The sequence below is a fragment of the Anoplophora glabripennis genome, unplaced genomic scaffold, assembly GCF_000390285.2.
Source record: "Anoplophora glabripennis isolate ALB-LARVAE unplaced genomic scaffold, Agla_2.0 scaffold18, whole genome shotgun sequence".
Lineage (NCBI taxonomy): Eukaryota > Metazoa > Arthropoda > Insecta > Coleoptera > Cerambycidae > Anoplophora > Anoplophora glabripennis.
This window is the reverse complement of record NW_019416221.1, coordinates 2,197,789-2,216,156: the sequence shown is the minus strand read 5'-3', so window position 1 is coordinate 2,216,156 and position 18,368 is coordinate 2,197,789. Positions and strand designations below refer to the sequence as shown.

General features: G+C 35.4%; 1 protein-coding gene across 1 annotated transcript in view; it reads right to left on the bottom strand.

Annotated features, from left to right (window-relative positions):
* LOC108908269 (potassium channel subfamily T member 2) overlaps positions 1-18,368 on the bottom strand; it is a 177,548-nt gene that overhangs the window by 32,391 nt on the left and 126,789 nt on the right. Inside the window, exons 6-10 of the mRNA XM_023454165.1 lie at positions 14,345-14,419; positions 13,908-13,991; positions 6,220-6,314; positions 985-1,168; positions 587-751 (exon numbers count right to left, since the gene is read on the bottom strand). Coding sequence (XP_023309933.1) covers positions 587-751; positions 985-1,168; positions 6,220-6,314; positions 13,908-13,991; positions 14,345-14,419 — 603 coding nt within the window. The remainder of the gene's footprint in view (positions 1-586; positions 752-984; positions 1,169-6,219; positions 6,315-13,907; positions 13,992-14,344; positions 14,420-18,368) is intronic.

The window sequence follows — 18,368 nt, the reverse complement described above, 5'->3', positions numbered from 1 at the left end:
GATTATTTCGAATGTGCCCCCTTACGTAAATCCGGAAAAATGTAATTTAGATACGCCAAGTATTCTATTGAGATGATTTGTCCATTTTTTTAATAAAAAAATTATATGGCAGTAATTTTGTGTTCCGTGGGTACTGCGCCATATTTGCTATTGACAGGAACAAAAGTATCATTTCTGGGGACGACAGTAACTGTTTTTGTATCGTTTTTTGTCACTTTACTGCACTGTAACTATTTTCCAAAAATTATTAATAAAGTGTTCTACCTCATCTTGCTTCAAAAACAAAAACATAACTTATAAAAAAATTCATCCTATTTAATAGTAGGGTAGAGTACCAAAAAGAATGCAGTGAATATTATAAATAAATCTACCCACAATTTGTACAAGTTCTTAATGTAATAAAAAAATGTTTCATTTCTCGAAGTATCAGTTTCCAGCTTAGACGTTTCGTTTCCTGTCATATGCGTGCAAGTGGGAACAACCTGTTGCTGTGACATTCTAGTAAATACACACTTCGTTTGTAATACTGTTTTATTGTAAGAAATGCCGTAAATGGACTCCTAAATATTATTAATTCTGATTTTACCTGGAGCAGAGGATGGGCGTAGAATTCGTTAAGGAAGTCCATGATGGTGTCTGCGTGGAGCGTCGTGCTACAAACTACTACGTGCTTCTCCGACTGCGCCCTGTGGGAGGAATAAGATCCCCCTAATTTCTGACGTTCCATCCACGTGAAGGCCAATTGCTCGAACTGAAAAAATATCGTCAGGTAACGACGTGAATTCCCTCATTTTGAAATGCGGCTTTACCCGAAGCGAAAGTGGAAAGATAATTAAATTTATTCCATTTCGTATCATTATTTCATCCTGACAGCGCTAGGTATTACCTTTTGAGATGCGTATTCCATCAATCAAAGCGGTATTAACTTTTATTTAACTTTTTTTATTTAAAAATTGCCTGTCGCGGTTAGATTAAAGTACTTGCCTGTGTGGGCAGGACGATGAGGGCGACGCATATCATGATGACCATCCACAGCTGGGAGGGCCAGATGTCAGGCACCAGGTCTCCGTAGCCGACTGTGGAGAAGGTTACGACGACGTAATAGGTGGCCTGGAAGAGATTGAGGTGACGGTGGCCCGCACGCTGACAGTGCTGAATACCGCATACGCTAGAATAGATAGAGGAGTCTATTACAGAAAGGTCGGCTTTTATAATAAGAGATCTGTTAGGAACAGTGACAATGTCTGCCCCATACCGGAAGAGATAAAGGCGATAACAATGGAAAAGTAAGAATGAATAAAATACACCGGTGGTCCTTTTGATTTTATTCGTTTTTTTTTTTATTTTGACAGAAGGAGTATTTGTACATTGACAGTTGAAGTAGATTTAACAGATTTCTCTTTATTTATCAACTATATGGAAGCTCGTCTTGGTTCAAAACTTCAAATCCAATTTCCCACAGCGTAATTATTATTCCCTTTACTGCCCACTTTGTTATTTCAATAACTACACTGAAATTGAAAGATCCAAGTACAGCTTGCGTTTCTCTAATGAGAACTTTTTAATTAAAAAGGGGCATGGGGAACTGAGGCTGATTTATATTTGAAGTTTATTCCAGCCAGTAATGCCCATATACAACTCAAAGCAGTAATTACAGCTTAATATTGTACTAGTTTACACATCCAGCTTTATTAATGTACTGTTGGTATTACTGTTGAATAATTTGAACTATTCCCACATTTTACACTGATCTAGTGACACTTAAACTATATTTTTGTGCAAAAAACGTGTCATTTTAAAATGCGTATAATTTAAAAATATGCCAGAAGAAAATGTATTATAAACGGTATACAGGGTGTTTCAGAAAGACCTCCCATAAATAGAGGGGGGTGATAGTACGACAAAAAATAATTTTTTTTTATCTTATGAACTATATGTCTATCTCCTCTTGTTTTTGAGATACAGAGCGACAAAATAAAATTTTTTACATAGAATATTTACAAAAATTTAGAAATGGTGTGAAATATTTTTATGAAATTTCGTATTCCGGGGTTTTTAAGGATGCCAAATACGCTCGATATTTCATAGAGGGTGCTAGTTATGCTACCTTCCTATTACATTGTAACTTCTAATTTTTTTACGATTAGGTTTTTTACCATTCAGGCTCCAATTTCTAATTTACAATTTTATTTTATAAAAATAATGTACTCTTGTTAACACTTCCTAATGTATACGGTTTTCGAGAAAAAAAGGCTTTTAATTAAACTCGTACAATATTACGGTGTATAAAATAAGTGACTTTTCTCAAAGTAGGCTTATGTCAAAACTTATTGATGGATGTCTCATAAACAACGCATACATTCTTGGTAATATTTTAAATTCTATACTTTACTTTACTAAACCTTATATCAAAATTTTAGTGACTGTAATTGTACTCTACTATAACGGGAGGTCTTTCTGAAACATCCTGTATAACCCATGTAGGACAAATTACAAAGTTGAAGTTTATTTCGCCATAGCAGTTAACAAAATGTTGTTATAATACATGTTTTCAGATTTATGTTATACAGGGTGTTTCAAAAAACGTTCCGCTAATTTCTAGGGTAAATAGAATATTAAAAAATAATGTTAGTTTGATTAATAAACATGTGTCCGAAAGTGCCTCCTTCAGAAGATACGGCTCTGTAAAAGGGGCCCCAAAAATTCTTTTTTTTTAATTATCTCTGAGACGGTTTAAGATAGCTAAATGAAATTTAGACCACAAATAGGTTTGATTAGGTCTTGAAAGTTACTGCTGACAAACTTTTAATATTTTAATATTAATTAATTTATACTTGTTGTTTCTGAAACAGTCATTATTCCCTGCGTTTATTTATTATCATTATTTTATTTTTATTAATTCGGTCAGTATTACTTGCTAAAACCTCAAATAACTCCAAAACCGGTAATTTTTTTGACTTTAAGCAAGAGTACCTTTTTTATGGCAAATTGTTAAAAAAATTTTATTTTTTACCAAAATATTAAAAATGTCCCCGTAAAAAAAAGTTTGGGGGCAAAATAAGTGGCACCCCCCCTCCAGGGATGGTCCTGTACAAAATATTAAAAGTTTGCAAACCTATTTGTGGTCTAAATTTCATTTAGCTATTTTAAACCGTCTCAGAGATAAATAAAAAAAAAGAATTTTTGGGGCCCCTTTTACAGAGCCGTATCTTCTGAAGGAGGCATTTTCGGACACATGTTTATTAACCAAACTAACATTATTTTTTAATATTCTATTTACCCTAGAAATTAGCGGAACGTTTTTTGAAACACCCTGTATATTCGTAAAATTCGAGGGCGCTTATTAACCTAGTATTTAACGCATTTTTAATCCGTATTGAAAGACAACGAATCTGAGTTTTTAGTATTATGTTCAATTAATTATTCAGTTTGTAATACGTATACCTTATTGTGTGACTTATTGTTTTTTCAAAGAGTAGTATGACACCAACCTATTTAAAATGACTGTACGGCTAAAAAAAACATCACTCACCCGTCCATAACACTTTGTTAATAAAGTTGGGATCCACTGCACATTGATTTTGAAGCTAATTGCAAAATTCGAGACGACTGAGGAAATCAGCTGTTTGGCTTCAACGTTCGCCTTATTTGGCCTTCCAAATACGTGGTTAAAATTAATGACGTTATGACTGAATCACCCTGTATATTGATGGTATTTTTAAAAATCTTTCTCAAAGAAACAAGTTCTAAAAGATCAAAGGAAATTTCCCCTTTATGTTACATTTCTTACCCCTTGCTTTCCGCCATTTCCCTAAAAAAATCGTTTAACGAATCAACCCCCTCGCTCAAAATTAACGGAATAATTTAATAAAATCCCGGGAAACGATCCCTTAATTTGCCAAAATGAGACATTAGCCCATTTTACGTAGAGATTAGGGGCGACTGACCTCTTGATTCGTAAGTGCGGCGGAATTTTCTGGTAGGGTAGTATTATTGTGTTCGCGAGCAACAGTTTGGAGCGACGTGTTCATTAATTTCCCTAAAAGGATGACGCCGTCATATTTTCCGAATAATTATGGCCGTGCACGCTATTTTGAACACACACACAAACAATCGATACGCTGCTGCCGCAGGTGGGTAATTTGAATCGTAAAAATGATATTTGGCTTGATGTGTTTCTGCATAACGTGTAATGAATAACGAAGGAAATGGATCACGAAACAAACTGAAAATGGATTACAAAACTTGCTCCATTATGCGTATTTTTTTATTTAGTACCCTGTATGCTGTGTAGAAATTGATCTTAGGAGAAAAAATAATAAACTCTAACAATAGACTTATGTCTCTGTTAGTTGTTCGGAGAATCTCATTAAATCCATTGTAAAGACGGCGTGCAATAAAACCGAACTTTGTCTACGACATATCTGCCTCAAATCCAATATCGGAACGTGCACTAACTTTATTACAGCTCGGTAATGAAATATCGGTTTGGAAATAAAGCGACAATCCATAGTTTGTAATCTGCTCGGAAAGGTCCCCGTGCGATTGGGCCGTCCCGTTCTAGCTTTATAAAGTCTTTGTCAAAGCCTCCTTCGCGTTTCCGCGTCGAGACTCTAATTGCCGTCTCTGTAACGAGGAAAATTTAATAATTTTAAGTTTATTTAGGACAAGGGCACGTGAACAGAGCAGTCGATTATACGGGGTGTAGCTTTAAGTGGGAGTCAATTTTTTACGGCCTCCGCTGTTCAGTTAAAATTCTGTATTGCAACTCTCTGAAAAACAGCCACTGCCACTTGACTTCACACCTGGTATGATACGATGGGATGGTAAACGGTTAAAAAATAAACAGCTACGTTAATTCGGCGACACTGGTATGGCCATCACTGCTTTATTCTGGTACATTATTTATTTATTACAAATTTTTTTTCTTCGGTGTTTATTTTACCACGTATTCACCTTTTCGCTAAACATTCGTCTGTTTGAAATAAACGCGCTTCGAACGGTGTCCATAAATATTGACGTAAATGATGGAAAACTCATAAACTCGCATCCAGAGGCCTTAAACGAGGTATGATTTAAAAGATCGCGGGGATGGAGTAATAAAACTGCTCCGGGATCTGTCCCGAATTCAGAATCCAATCCGGTTTTCGTGTTTGCCCTCAAAAGCGACGGCATCGTAATATCTTTATGCAGTTAATGTAAATTTGGGGAGGAGGGGCCGTTTCTTTCTTGCCGCGTTTCGTTTCTATGTAGCAGACGTAAATAGGGGCAAATGCAATATTTAAGAGCGATATTAGATTTTGATTAAACTCGTAAATTCGTATTTTGAACACGTTTTAATATGAAGAATTAGTTCGCAGCAATTTTAATTTTTTTTTTAAGGGCAGAAGGTAGATACGTATTTCTATATTTTGAAGATTTTTCTGATTTAATCAAAATCTATAGCAGACATCAAGTTTCGCAGACGACTAAAAAATCTAAAAATATTAAATAAAATAATCATAGGCGTACGAATAAAACAGTTATAGGATATTATATAATACATCCTAATATACGGACTCAAAACCACCAAGTTGGTAATTGTTAACATCAGTTCTTGTCGCAACACCGCTCGAGGAGTGCAGATTATTAAGACTATAATTAATCAAGTTGGCGAAAGTTATACAACTCCTGAGAAAATTCGAGCCGGTTCCTCCCTGTTCCGATCTTAATTGCTTCCAAGTCAAATTGAACTAATCGTTTGTGCGTTTTGGCGGTGTGCAAACTACAGAACTACAGGGAGCGTCGCGGTTTGAGAATAAAGTTCAGAATTTTAAACGAAATATAACCAATATAAAAAAAAATGTGAGGATTTCGATACACACTCGGGACCGTTAAAATCGAAATACCTAAAATTGTTCCTATATTTGATAAATTACATTTCTAAATTCTAAAATAATTTGGGAAATTTTATAATAACCATAATAACAAAACAACATCTATTAATATACAGGGTGCCCCGGTACTTGATACAAAAAAGTCAAGTACAAATAGATGAGATCAAAATAATATCAGTTCTTCATATATATTTTTTTTCATACAAGTTACGAGCCCTCAAAGGTGAAAATTATTTATTTTGTATGTGATTTATTATTATTCAGTATTTTATTGTATTTCGATTATGACTAGAAGTAGGGTAAAGAAAAAAATGTTATAACCAGGGAGAAATCGGTTACTTACCTTGTGAAGACGAGGCACAGCAAAGTCGCCGAGAGGATGGTGAGCTGTTGAGACAAGGCCGACTGTGACTTTTGCATCGCTCTGTGCAGGTCGTTCTGAAACAAAGATTTCTTGAAACGCCTGATCTATAACAGCAAATAACCAGTATCCCATAAATTTAGTCTATGTAAACGATTTTTTCCATGAATTTTGTTTAAGAAAGTATTAAGATATTATTTTGAAAGCTATTTATGTGAACAGTCGTAATAAAAAAAGCAATTCCTCTTTATGAGAATACGTCAAAATCCCTTTTCTATAGCTTTACCAAAATGGTAAGACTAGCAATAATTGTTTATCTCTGACCGGATTTTGTGTGAAAGTTTCAAAGAATCGAAACGGAGTTACGGTAAAAATCGGACCTAATAAAAGCTAATAACGTCTGACTGAAGATCGAGGATTGCGAGCGTAACTTGCCCTCTCTATTTTTCGCCGCAATTTTTTGTGGTTGGTTAATTATCAACGCCCAATTTGAAAGTGCCGCGGTCAGATAAGTTTCTGGGGCCGAATGATAAATGTGTCTGCGTGCAGAATAAAAAAAAATAATGAAAATGGTTATAATTAGGGATCTGCTCAACAATATACAAAGGCAATAAGCGTTAAAGATATGAAAAACATTTTGCTGCTCCCACTATAGTAAATAGAGTATTAATACATTGTTTTTACGGAGGTAAGTGGATTTTACCATAGAAGTGGAAGTTGCTATGGACAACGGGAGGTAAGTGAGGTCACTTACCTCTCTAGGGAAAAAAACGATTTCGAGTTATAAATGAACAAATAAATAGAAATATTTGATGAACATTACATTTTATTCAATATTATGAATGAATATTTATAGTAATTGTACAGTTATTACATTTAGTAATATTTATAAAATCTGCATAATTATTCCCCTCGCGTTTACTAATTGTCACATTTTTCTCAAAATGATTTGACCGCTCCATTTCAGTCACCGGAGGCTCAATAATATCTGACTGTTCCGACGTACTACTAGAACCTGGAGTTGAAGTGTCATTGTAAAGAATGCTGTTGACTATTTCATTTTTGTTACTTAAATTGTCAACAACATAACTTTCTACAATTGTGGCTGATTTCCACCCACCATGTCTCTCGATTGCTAATACATCAACTCCTGTATTAGCCAGTAACGTTGCCGATGTTCTTCGGAATGAATGACCTGTATATGTTTCAGGATGTTCTAGTTTCAAAAACTGTGCAATTTTATTAGGGGCATTCTTCCCAACTCGACTGGTTGGTTGTAACATCTACCTGCTTGATAGCGCATAAAAATGCTTGAAATTTCAGTTTTAATTTTCAATCTAATCTTGATATATTTCTTGAGAACTTCTAAGTTAGAAAAAGAATCCAGACGAGAAGTAATTGTAAATGTTCGTGACATACCATTTTTAGAATCTGGACTTGTTACTACAATAATGTCATCGAAATTTTTAAAATTGACGTTGTCCAAAGTAAGTTTGCATAACTCATCAGAACGGCATGCTGCTGCAATGCTTAAGACTGTCACTACCTTCATTAGCAAATATGTGTTATCGGGTGCCTGAACGAGAAAATCGTTGACCTGTTATCTTATAAAAACGTTTAACTTTTTAGGTGTATAGCCGTTACTTTTACGTTTCAAAAATGCTCTCAGCTTGGGGTATTTTGATATATCCACGTTCTCCTCTATGAAAATAGTCGACTTAATCATTGAATATTCATTCCACAAACTCGCCGGTGACTTTAAAGTTCTTGACTTCTCCATGAAATATGCTAGCAGTGACATTTCAGAAACACCAGTATTTTTGTTTTGGCACCATTCTCTGAAATTTATATATGCTTGTCCGCAGCGCACTTTCGACTTCTCGGGCAATAAAAATTTGCAGGCAGCATTTGCTGCACTTTCTATTTGAAAACCACTCATTTAGAAATGATAATTCAAAACCAGCAAAATTGCAACTTTTATGTAGCTTTGTTTGTAAACACCTTAGAAACGATGAAATCCAAACAACCAAGGCGACTTTGCAAGATTTCGAATAATGTCAAAATGAATTAATTAAGAAATGTCAAAAAATAAAACCTAATCTTTACTTCACGAACCATAAAGAACTGTGGATTTACCAGTCACGGACTCGGACTCTATTGCCAGCCCTCGCTCCGCTCGGGCGCAAAATCGTCCTCGACTAGTAAATAATACTTATCTACCTCCTTTATGGTGTAAATAACTATTGCTAATTAGATAAGTTTATGTCAATCCAGTTTTTTGTATTAATCGAAACCTATATAGTAGGCATATTCAGGTTAAGCAAAGGAATGTTACCACATCTTTTGTGATACAAATTTATTTATTCGCAACTAAAAAAAATGTTGTGTAAACGAATCGAACTCTCGCATATGCAATTTATAAGGTGATGTAGGTGTGTTGGTTTTTGTTTGTTGTAGAAGCTATCAAAATGTCAGCGTTCAGGCAGCATTGGGATTTATTTATGATACACATTACTCCTGTTAAAATGTCACGCTCGATTTGTGGCAATTTTTACGAATAATGTTTCCCGTATATTTTACGTTTTACGTTCATGCATTTTACACAAATGTTTACAGGTGTAATATGGCGTGGTTTTCTGCTTTTTTATAATCCTGTTTTCAAGAGATTTGTCTAAAATATGTGGGTAATACGTATTCTCATTTTTTATTTTCGCAACTTATAAACTATAATACAGGGTGTACCAAAATTCACGCAAGATTTGAATTTTGCGCCATGTGCATGTTAAAGTATTGCCAACGAAAAAAAAATACAGCGTGACAGATGACAATTCAAGGTTATTAAAAATGAAGCGCTATATGAAAGAGCAACGCGGTTTCATTGTTTCATTGTTGAGAGATATTTTAAAAGTAATATAAAGAACTTTCGGCAGCTAGATTCCACAATTTTCGTACAAAATATGGTCGGAATAGTAACTTAACTTCATCAACTGTGAAGAGATTACCTGAAAAATTCAGGGAGACCGAATCAATTAGTGATCTTAAACACGTCCTTCAAGTAGTTCAACACAAAACATCGAAGCAGTTCGAGAGAGTGTTGCTGAGAGTCATGGAACATCAATTCGACACCGTGGTCAAGAATTGGACATTTCGAGAAGTTGGAACATCAATTCGACACCGTGGTCAAGAATTGGACATTTCTAGAACTTGTCTGCAGTGTATTCTCACAAAAGATTGTCTTCTCTCAAAATTACTTCTTGCGTAAATTTTTTGTTACCCTTTACTTATTAAAAATACCTTTAACTACATATTTACAAAAAAAATTACACTTGTTTTCACGCAACTTTCGAGTTTCTCTAGAGGCAACTCAAATTAATCCCCGTCATTACCAAACATCTATACGGTTTCATCGTTGTTTAACGACCATAACTAACACTTTCTCCGTTTGTAAACTTACTGTGAAACACGTTTAGAATTTTCGTACTTTGCTCGCCGAGATTGCAAGGTTTCCGGGAGGGATGGAAAGCCGATATTTCCTTGGCATTGCTGCGGTGCCAAAAGTTTCCCCCACGTGCTATACCCCGAGGAACGAATTCGTCTTAACCCGTAGTTTGGACGGGTTATCACTCATCAGGAGTGCAACTTCCGAGGTTTGCAATTTTGTTCTATCTGAATTAAAGGAGGATAAAAATCAAACATGTCTTCAAAACTTCAACTTTTTTTAAGCACCTTTTTAATTACGTTTAATTTGTTTCACAAAAAAATTTGGAAGCATACCGTCGTAAAATTCTAGCTTTAAACGGGAGAAAATTTTATTGGCCATTTTAGTGACAGCAAATTTTTTAATTCTGCGCCAGAATGAATGCGACGCCACACGACAATCAATACCGTCGGTTATACGACATCAGACGGCTCCAGCATATGGATGTGCACAAGACGCTGAAATATGTTTCTGTTCCACAACGACGAGACGCGACGTAGCCAGTCTCGCGGTAATGTATGGATTATGTGTGGAATATCTCGATTTCCCGAGTTCCCGTGGGGAAGTCTAGAATGCATTCCCTTAATAGCAGAGAGAACAAAACCGATACGGAGCATTAAGGGAAGGTCTGCACTCTTACAAATAAAACATTTCCATGAAAGATACTGCTCGGGTTGCTCATTTTAGTTTGAAACTGGGCTGAGATTACTTTTCTAGGTTATGCTCTAAGAGTTACACTAAGAAAAAGGATCATTCCCAGAAGTGAAATTTGTTTTAATTATATCTGCCGATAAATGTATTTATCGCACACATCATTGTCAGTATTTTGATCTTTTCGATTGGATTCAGTGGCCTTGAATAGAGAAACGGCGATCAAAGCCGTCTTAACAATTTCTTATTAATACAAGCAAGTGTATTCAATTAATAATGACCTCGCCATTTCCTGATTTGAACACTGCAAAAAATGCATATTAGTAAACTAAGTTCGAATAAATTAACGATGATTTTCTTTCATGGTACATCGATCTGTTTGTGTACACCCTACACCGAAATTTGTGAACTAATCAAACTTTAGTCAAATTGGAATATTAATAGGCGAGGTCCTAGCTTTTAATAATTAATTTAAATTCAGCTCTGTGCCTATTTTGCGCGGGTTTCCACGTTATAGGCGTGCAAATTGGCTTAGTGTAATCATAAGGTGGGTTCGGTATGTCCCTTCTATATGCTGTACTATTCATGAGTTCGTAAAACTGAAAATTGCACTAGGAACGACAAAGGGACAATTTCTAATGAATTTTAAGGTATTGCCGGTCACAAAGGCGATGGAAAAAGGTTGTTTGAAACAGACGTTTAAACTGAAACGCCATGCGCAATTTCTAAGTGACTAGAACATTGTTTATTAAATAGACTTTCAAAAGTTCATTTTATTTGTCTCAACTTTTTTAAATTACCTTTGAAGTTTATCCATAAACAAATATAAGTTACTCCTTAAAGAAATTCTTCACGTAAACTAGTATTTGATGCATTTATACCTAAATCAGAATAAATGTCCTCATCACTGAGTGATTCCACCGTTTTTCATGTCCAGATGCATTGTCTTTGTCTGCTCCCATCGTCCCATTAGGTTATCTCGTGGCGTGGTGGATGGCAGTGTGGCGTATGGTGTGCTTTGGAGTTGGACAAGTATCGATTTATCTGGTTATTCTAGTGAAAATTGTATTTAAATGCAATGATTTAATTGCAGTAAATTAAAGACAATATATTAAATCTCGATTAATACTTGGTTAAATAAAAAGTTCGGTTATTTTCTGAACAGACCTCCTATCGCAGTAAGAAAACAAGCAAATGCGATATTTTATATTTCAATTTCAAACTAAAATGTTTTCCATCGCCTCAAAGCCTTCTTTGATATATATCTAAGTCTTACCTCTTTTTTTTATAGCTACTTCTCGGAAAGTTTTATTCCGTACGTCCTTTAAACTGTATTCGCTCCTGTATCCGGCATATGTTTATTTATTATCTCGGTATTTCCGCTACGACATCGAATAATATACGTTTCGACCGAGCAAAGGACAAATAGAAAGCGGCAAGCCAACGACGAATGTCGGGGGAATAAAATGGAAATACACGAAACGATTTCCTAGGGAAACAGTAATTCGGAAATCGATTTCATTTATATTTTGTGCCAGCAGTTAGTTTCCCATTCAAAATTTATTTAAATTTCGCTTTGTATTTTTTACCTAAAATCGCAGAGAGTTAAAATTTCGAGGGTGTTTTGAATAGTAGTAACGACTTTTCGCATAAAACGGAGATTTTACTTATTAATGCAAATAAATTGAACTCGAAGCGCAAATGGCTCCGTCTGTCGTGCTGACTTCCCACTATGCCATTCAAATGGCTACTTCGGTAGGAAGCGACCTGCTAAAATTTGCCAGGTACTTTGGTGCACGACTATCGCCTAGAAGGCGAAAAAACATTTTTAAATTGCCAGTGTTGCGAGAAACAACTACTCCGCGGGCTATATGCCCCGATCGGCATTGAATTACACTCGCAACACCTAGTGCAACAAGCTGGGATCACTCGTCAGTCTAACCCACTAGGCACAGACCGGTTTCGGATTTATTAGTCCTCATCAGTGTGTCATAGGTGAGACAACCGACGAACGATCAAGCTGTTATAGTGCCGCATACTAACGACAAAGAGGTACATAGTACGCGAAGCGCAAATGGCTCCATCTGTCGTGCTGACTTCCCATTATGCCATTCAAATGGGTACTATACTATACTATGGGCATATAGCCCGCGGAGTAGTTGTTTCTCGCAACACTGGCAATTTAAAAATGTTTTTTCGCCTTCTAGTCGATAGTCGTGCACCAAAGTACTTGGCAAATTTTAGCAGGTCGCTTCATACCGTAGTAGCCATTTGAATGGCATAGTGGAAAGTCAGCACGACAGATGGAGCCATTTGCGCTTCGCGTACTATGTACCTCTTTGTCGTTAAATGTCATTAAGAATAAATATAAATCAATCGATTTTCGTTGCTCCCGCGTGATGTCGAGGAGTTATAAATAATAATAAAATATTAATAGTCGCTTTTATACCAGATTTGCCTTTGGGCTGTTATTTAAGAATAAACTCAGGATGTAAAGTTCGAAGAACGCAACTGACGCAGTGGATAAATCGACCCAGTTTCCTTTCTCGGTTGCCAATTAACTCAGTTTAAAAATTTTAAAACGCCTCAAGTTATTTTTCCGATCTATTAACTCCAAATGAAAACTTCCCATAGAGTTAGTTACCAGCAAACTTTATACTACAACTCATCATAATGGCAGTATATCGACTGGAAACTTCATTGGTTTATGATCCAACCGAACCAGGCAAGTTCCGAAGCAAAACGGCCAAAACGAGGTAACTCGCTATTGGAACTATTAAAAACCATTAGCGATTTCAGTTCGTGGAACCTCTAAGTAACTTTGAATTCCACGAACTTCGACGTCTGCGCCCGGTTTTAATGAGACGGGTCTTCTTATCCGTCTCGCGCTACGTGACGGGATTTGCACCGGTTTAGAGGGATCTTGATAACATTTTTCAATAAAATAGGGAGGAGGCTCTCTGTGGAAACGTGATCGTGTTACGCCCCTCTTAACTGAGATAGTCCCGTAAGCCTTTTGCAAACTTGGGGGAGGAATTGAAAAAGTACGTTTTTACTGTCCCACACAAAAGCGCAATTCTTCGGCTGATCGATAGTTCACAGAGTAGTTGTTTTTAAAATGTTAAAATAAATGTATTTGCAATTCAAAGCCTATGTTTGCACACAGAAAAGCTACAGGGATTAATATTTTGCAGCAAAATTTTGTGATTTTGTACTAGACCCATCGAAGTTAAAAAACAATGGTGTTAAAACAAAGGTGACGTCATTTGGCGGAACGTAAGAGATAAGGGTCGACTATTAATGAACTTTTTATTAAAAAAAAAATTTAAAATTACCCTAAATAAACTTCTGGACATATTTCGGTTCCGGCTCAAAAAAAATAGCTACGAAAATGCATATTTAATGGAGAGCCTGAAAATACTGCGCTTGATAAAGCTTTAAAAACGTACAAGTACGTGAAAAGCGGCCCCAAACTGCAAAGGGGCTCGCTGCAGGGCCATAAATAATTGGACAGAGAGGAAGGCGAGTTGGTAATACTTACAAACATGTTTTCCAGCGCCTGCTTCGCCAGCCAACAATTTAAGAATACTGGAATGAACAGGTTCCTCAGCGGAGGGTAGAAGAGCTGAAACGGAGAGTCAAAAATTAAATTACACCTCCGGCATTATGAAAACTTAATACTGGCCGCTCGTAACGCAATATATTGCGCAAAGTTTCGCCGGTTCGGCCAATATTTTTATCAGGGTTGTGGAAATTGTTTTTTATAATATCCGGCAGGCGCGGATGGTGTTATTGTTTCCAAATTTACTAGGGAAGCAAAATAAAATAAGGGCTGTGCTATATGAGTGTAATAAAAACATTAGTTTTAATATTTAGGTGCACTTAGTAATGGTTTTACTTCACTTGTTAATTGTAGTTCCGAGGTGCATTAGCAACACCTGCGGAAGAATGTGTTATTTCGATAAAAGAAGTACTTACTGTTAAGGTAAATGGAATTGTGTTGACTATTTCTAAGATGAAATGGAAGGAGAGCAGCTGCTGCCAAATGTTACCCTGGAACAATAATTACAGTCGTTATTCTAACTGTGGCATCATAAGTCTCGTAGTATCCTAGTGTAACAGAGTTTTTTAGCTGAACAATTGCTTCAAGCTGGTACTAAATCTAAAACATATCCCAAAATTTATATAAGAACAATGAACAACAATGAAAACGCGTTGTTCTTTTTAATAACCCAGAACTGTTAGCTGTCACGCTGTTTTTTATTTTCGTCGGCAACACTTTATCGCACAAATGGCGCCAAATTCAAATTTCGCGTGAATTTTAAAACACCCGATATTTTCAGATGTCTTCTTAATTATCTCTTCCGTTCACCACTTATAAGCTGTTTCTTTGAAATAACAAGAAAATATAATGGTCTTTACCATTTGCTGCTAAATAAAAAACGAATAATATTAAAGGGCAACATGTTATGTCGATGACCCTGTATACAAACTTTATGAGCACCCTGTGTGGCACAGTGTTGTGGCGATAGGTACTAACGGAAACACACTGAAATCCGCGACAAAAGTAAAGAACCCTTAGTTAGACAAATAAACAGATACACCGTGTCCACCTAGTGCGCGTAGGTCCAATATCTAGGTTAATAAAAGTTTTAACTTAATTTTTTTTCTACAGAGTTGCCTACTTTCCCGAGCTGCACAAAATGAAAATATATTTGCATATACAGGGTGTTCTGTTTTTCCTGGGCAGGTACCAACTTATTTTTTTTTAATGGAAACTTATTTTTTATGGCATTATCGAATTCTACGTGAAAAATTAACGGGACTTTGTGTTATGATCACTATTAAAATATTGATAGTTTTCGAGATAATCGACTTTTTTTTTCTTATGTTTCGTCACTTCTACTAGTTGACATAATTATGATTGTATGACAGCTAGAAATAATTTTTTTCAGGAACTGTAGAGTGAAGATGGCTCTTTCAAAAAACGTATCAAAAGTTGACCTGCGATACACAAGGGGCAAAAAAAATCGTGCCAAGCCTGAAAATTTAAAATTTGAAAAATCTCGACTTTTTCAAATGTGTTTTATTATAATTTCATTAGATGCCTTTCTGTAGACCCTACAATTTTTTAATAGCTAAGTTGCGTAGTTTTTCAAAAAACACATTTTTATGTAAAATACCGGATTTTCGCCCGTTCCTTTGTCGGGAAAAATATTGTAAGGGTATTTATTTTAAGTTAGCTTGTAACTATGAGTATTCAAAATTCTATTCATCCAATTTTTTTAATCTCCAATTTCACTAATAACTTTCCTAACTACGGTAACAGTGCTTCATTTTCAATATGATACGGATGAAACTTCTTCTTCGATATTTTATTTGTCAAGCTTTTGAAAACTCCAAGATTACTACTAATTTCCTGGCACTAATATTTGGATTTTCAACAGCAAACGCCACAACTTTAAACTAAATATTATCGTTGTTACTTTCATTTCTCCTGGTAGTTTTCTCATAATTCGCATTTGCTGTTCATTCAAACCTTTCCTTCACATTTTCAAAACAGTGGGAATCTCTGTAAATTTGGATTATTTGCTTTGTAAATACGTGCTGCTAGCAAACATTTCCCATATTTTGCTAATTCTTAATCACTTGTAGCGATTTTATGGTTTTTTTGTTTTTATTTACAAATAAATGGTAACTTTCCATAAAGACTTATTTATTAAACTCAAATATCTAAATTTTTCCAGTTATTAATTTTTATTTTAAATAGTGTAGCAAGACAACTAATAAATTTAATAAAAATAAATACCCTTACAATATTTTTCCCGATAAAGGAACGGGCGCAAATTACATAAAAATGTTTTTTTTGCAAAAACTACGCAACTTAGGTATAGGGAAAGCTATTAAAAAATTGTAGGGTCTACAGAAAGGCATCTAATAAAATCATAAAACACAGGGTGTTCTATTTGAAAAAGTCGAGATTTTTCAAATTTTAAATTATGAGATTTGGCACGTTTTTTTTTGCCCCCTGTATACCGCAGGCCAACTTTTGATACGTTTTTTGAAAGAGCCATCTTCACTCTACAGTTCTTGAAAAAAAATAATTTCTAGCTGTCATACAAACAATCATAATTATGTCAACTACTAGAATATTTTAATAGTATAGTAATAGTTTAATAGTATATTTAATAGTAACACAAAGTCCCGTTAATTTTTCACGTAGAATTCGATAATGTCATAAAAAATATAGGTTTCCATTTAAAAAAATTAAGTTGGTACCTGCCCAGGAAATGCAAATATATTTTCATTTTGTGCAGCTCGGGAATGTAGGCAACTCTGTAGAAAAAAAAATTAAGTTATATCTTTTATTAACGTAGATATTGGACTTACGCGCACTAGATGGACACAGTGTATATCAAGTGAGGGGAACACTGTAAAGAAAATGATTTACGTCAAAGGCCTCGATAAATCGCTGTTGAGGGTACATCCCGAATATTGCAATTAGAATTCCTGTCGTCCTAAAAAAAATTTACGGCCCTTCAGTTTTACGCTCTACGAGAAATTTTAATAATTCATAACACGGGATTCATTATCACGTTCGGTTTGTCGCTATGATCTCAGTAAACGAAGACATCAAAGGTGGATCGTTACGGCTCCTTTATGAAAAAGGGTCTGGCATACAGGATGTTTGGTTTAAATCTAGAAAACGTAAATGAGAATAAAAACAGTGTTTGCTATTATTATTACTCCTATGTTAAATAAATACTTTTCACAACAAAACTTTCAGAACAAAAACTTTTTTTTCTGAGACTTTACCCACTACTAAATTTAACGAGGCAAAAAGGATTACAAGAAAGTCCTTCTTAATAAACAAAGTTTCCTGTGAGCTTACCGTCCCTTGGGGAACCTTCCAAACGAATTTTTTATCTCGGGGACTACATCAAAATACAACACAAATAGTCTACAACGAAACCCCGGGGGTACAATAGGCGGCATTAAGAGTTTTAACGTCTCGCGGGCAAAGACCCAGCAGGAGGAAATGCGTTCCGAATTTGCATTTGCCTAACACCTGCTGTACAAGAGAGTCTACAATTCATTGTATCTTCCCTTACCGGGATATCGGTTATGAATGATTATTTCCCTGTATTTTTCAATGGAATGTAGTTGAACAGGCCAGTCGAACTCAAGATGGCTTTTTTTAAATCAAAATCAAAAGAAATCAGAAGTGGGATAGAAATATGTTGTTGAAAGGGAAATAGAAATTTTTGCAAAACCATATTTCTTCTACAAAAGTGGTTACATTAAGAAAACAAGAAGAGGACTGTATTTATTCTAAAATTACACCCTCAAGTATATAATACGAAAGATATAAATCGCTGGTCTAAGCGAAAATGCAGTATTTGAGGAGAATAGTCGTCCTAAACATTCTGTTAATATCCAGAGGCTAGAATCTATAAAACGGAGAAATGTACGCCGCCAACCTTCCTTTATGCATGAAATAAAACCCTTACGCTCTCAAAAGGACGGGAAATAAAAGCCGTAAATTCGTCGATTCGAATAATAAAATAAGATTTCCTTTTGTTCGTTCAAATCACGGAACAACGAGTCGTCGTGTGCTTCGGTATTATACACAGGGTGTAAGAAAAGTTGGATGCTGCTAGTAGCGCCAAAGCCGTAGCCAAACTAAACACCCTGTACCTTGCACAATCAAATGCACTTTTGACAGTCAACTTTTTTTTAATGATACTGCTTGGTAATACGTTATATTTTTGTACTAAATATTACTAGAAAAAAAAAAAAAAAACAAAAATCGTCAATATTTACTATCACCGAAATTGTTACACAAATTACCTAAATGTCTTCGGCGACAGACAGGCAACGAATTATTTTAACCTTTATTAATGCGTGTGACCATTCTCAAATCCCATTTGCCTTTTCGTGTCCCTTCAACAAGTATTTATCGATCCCCACGACTGACATGCGATGTTTTGTTTTGTCATTC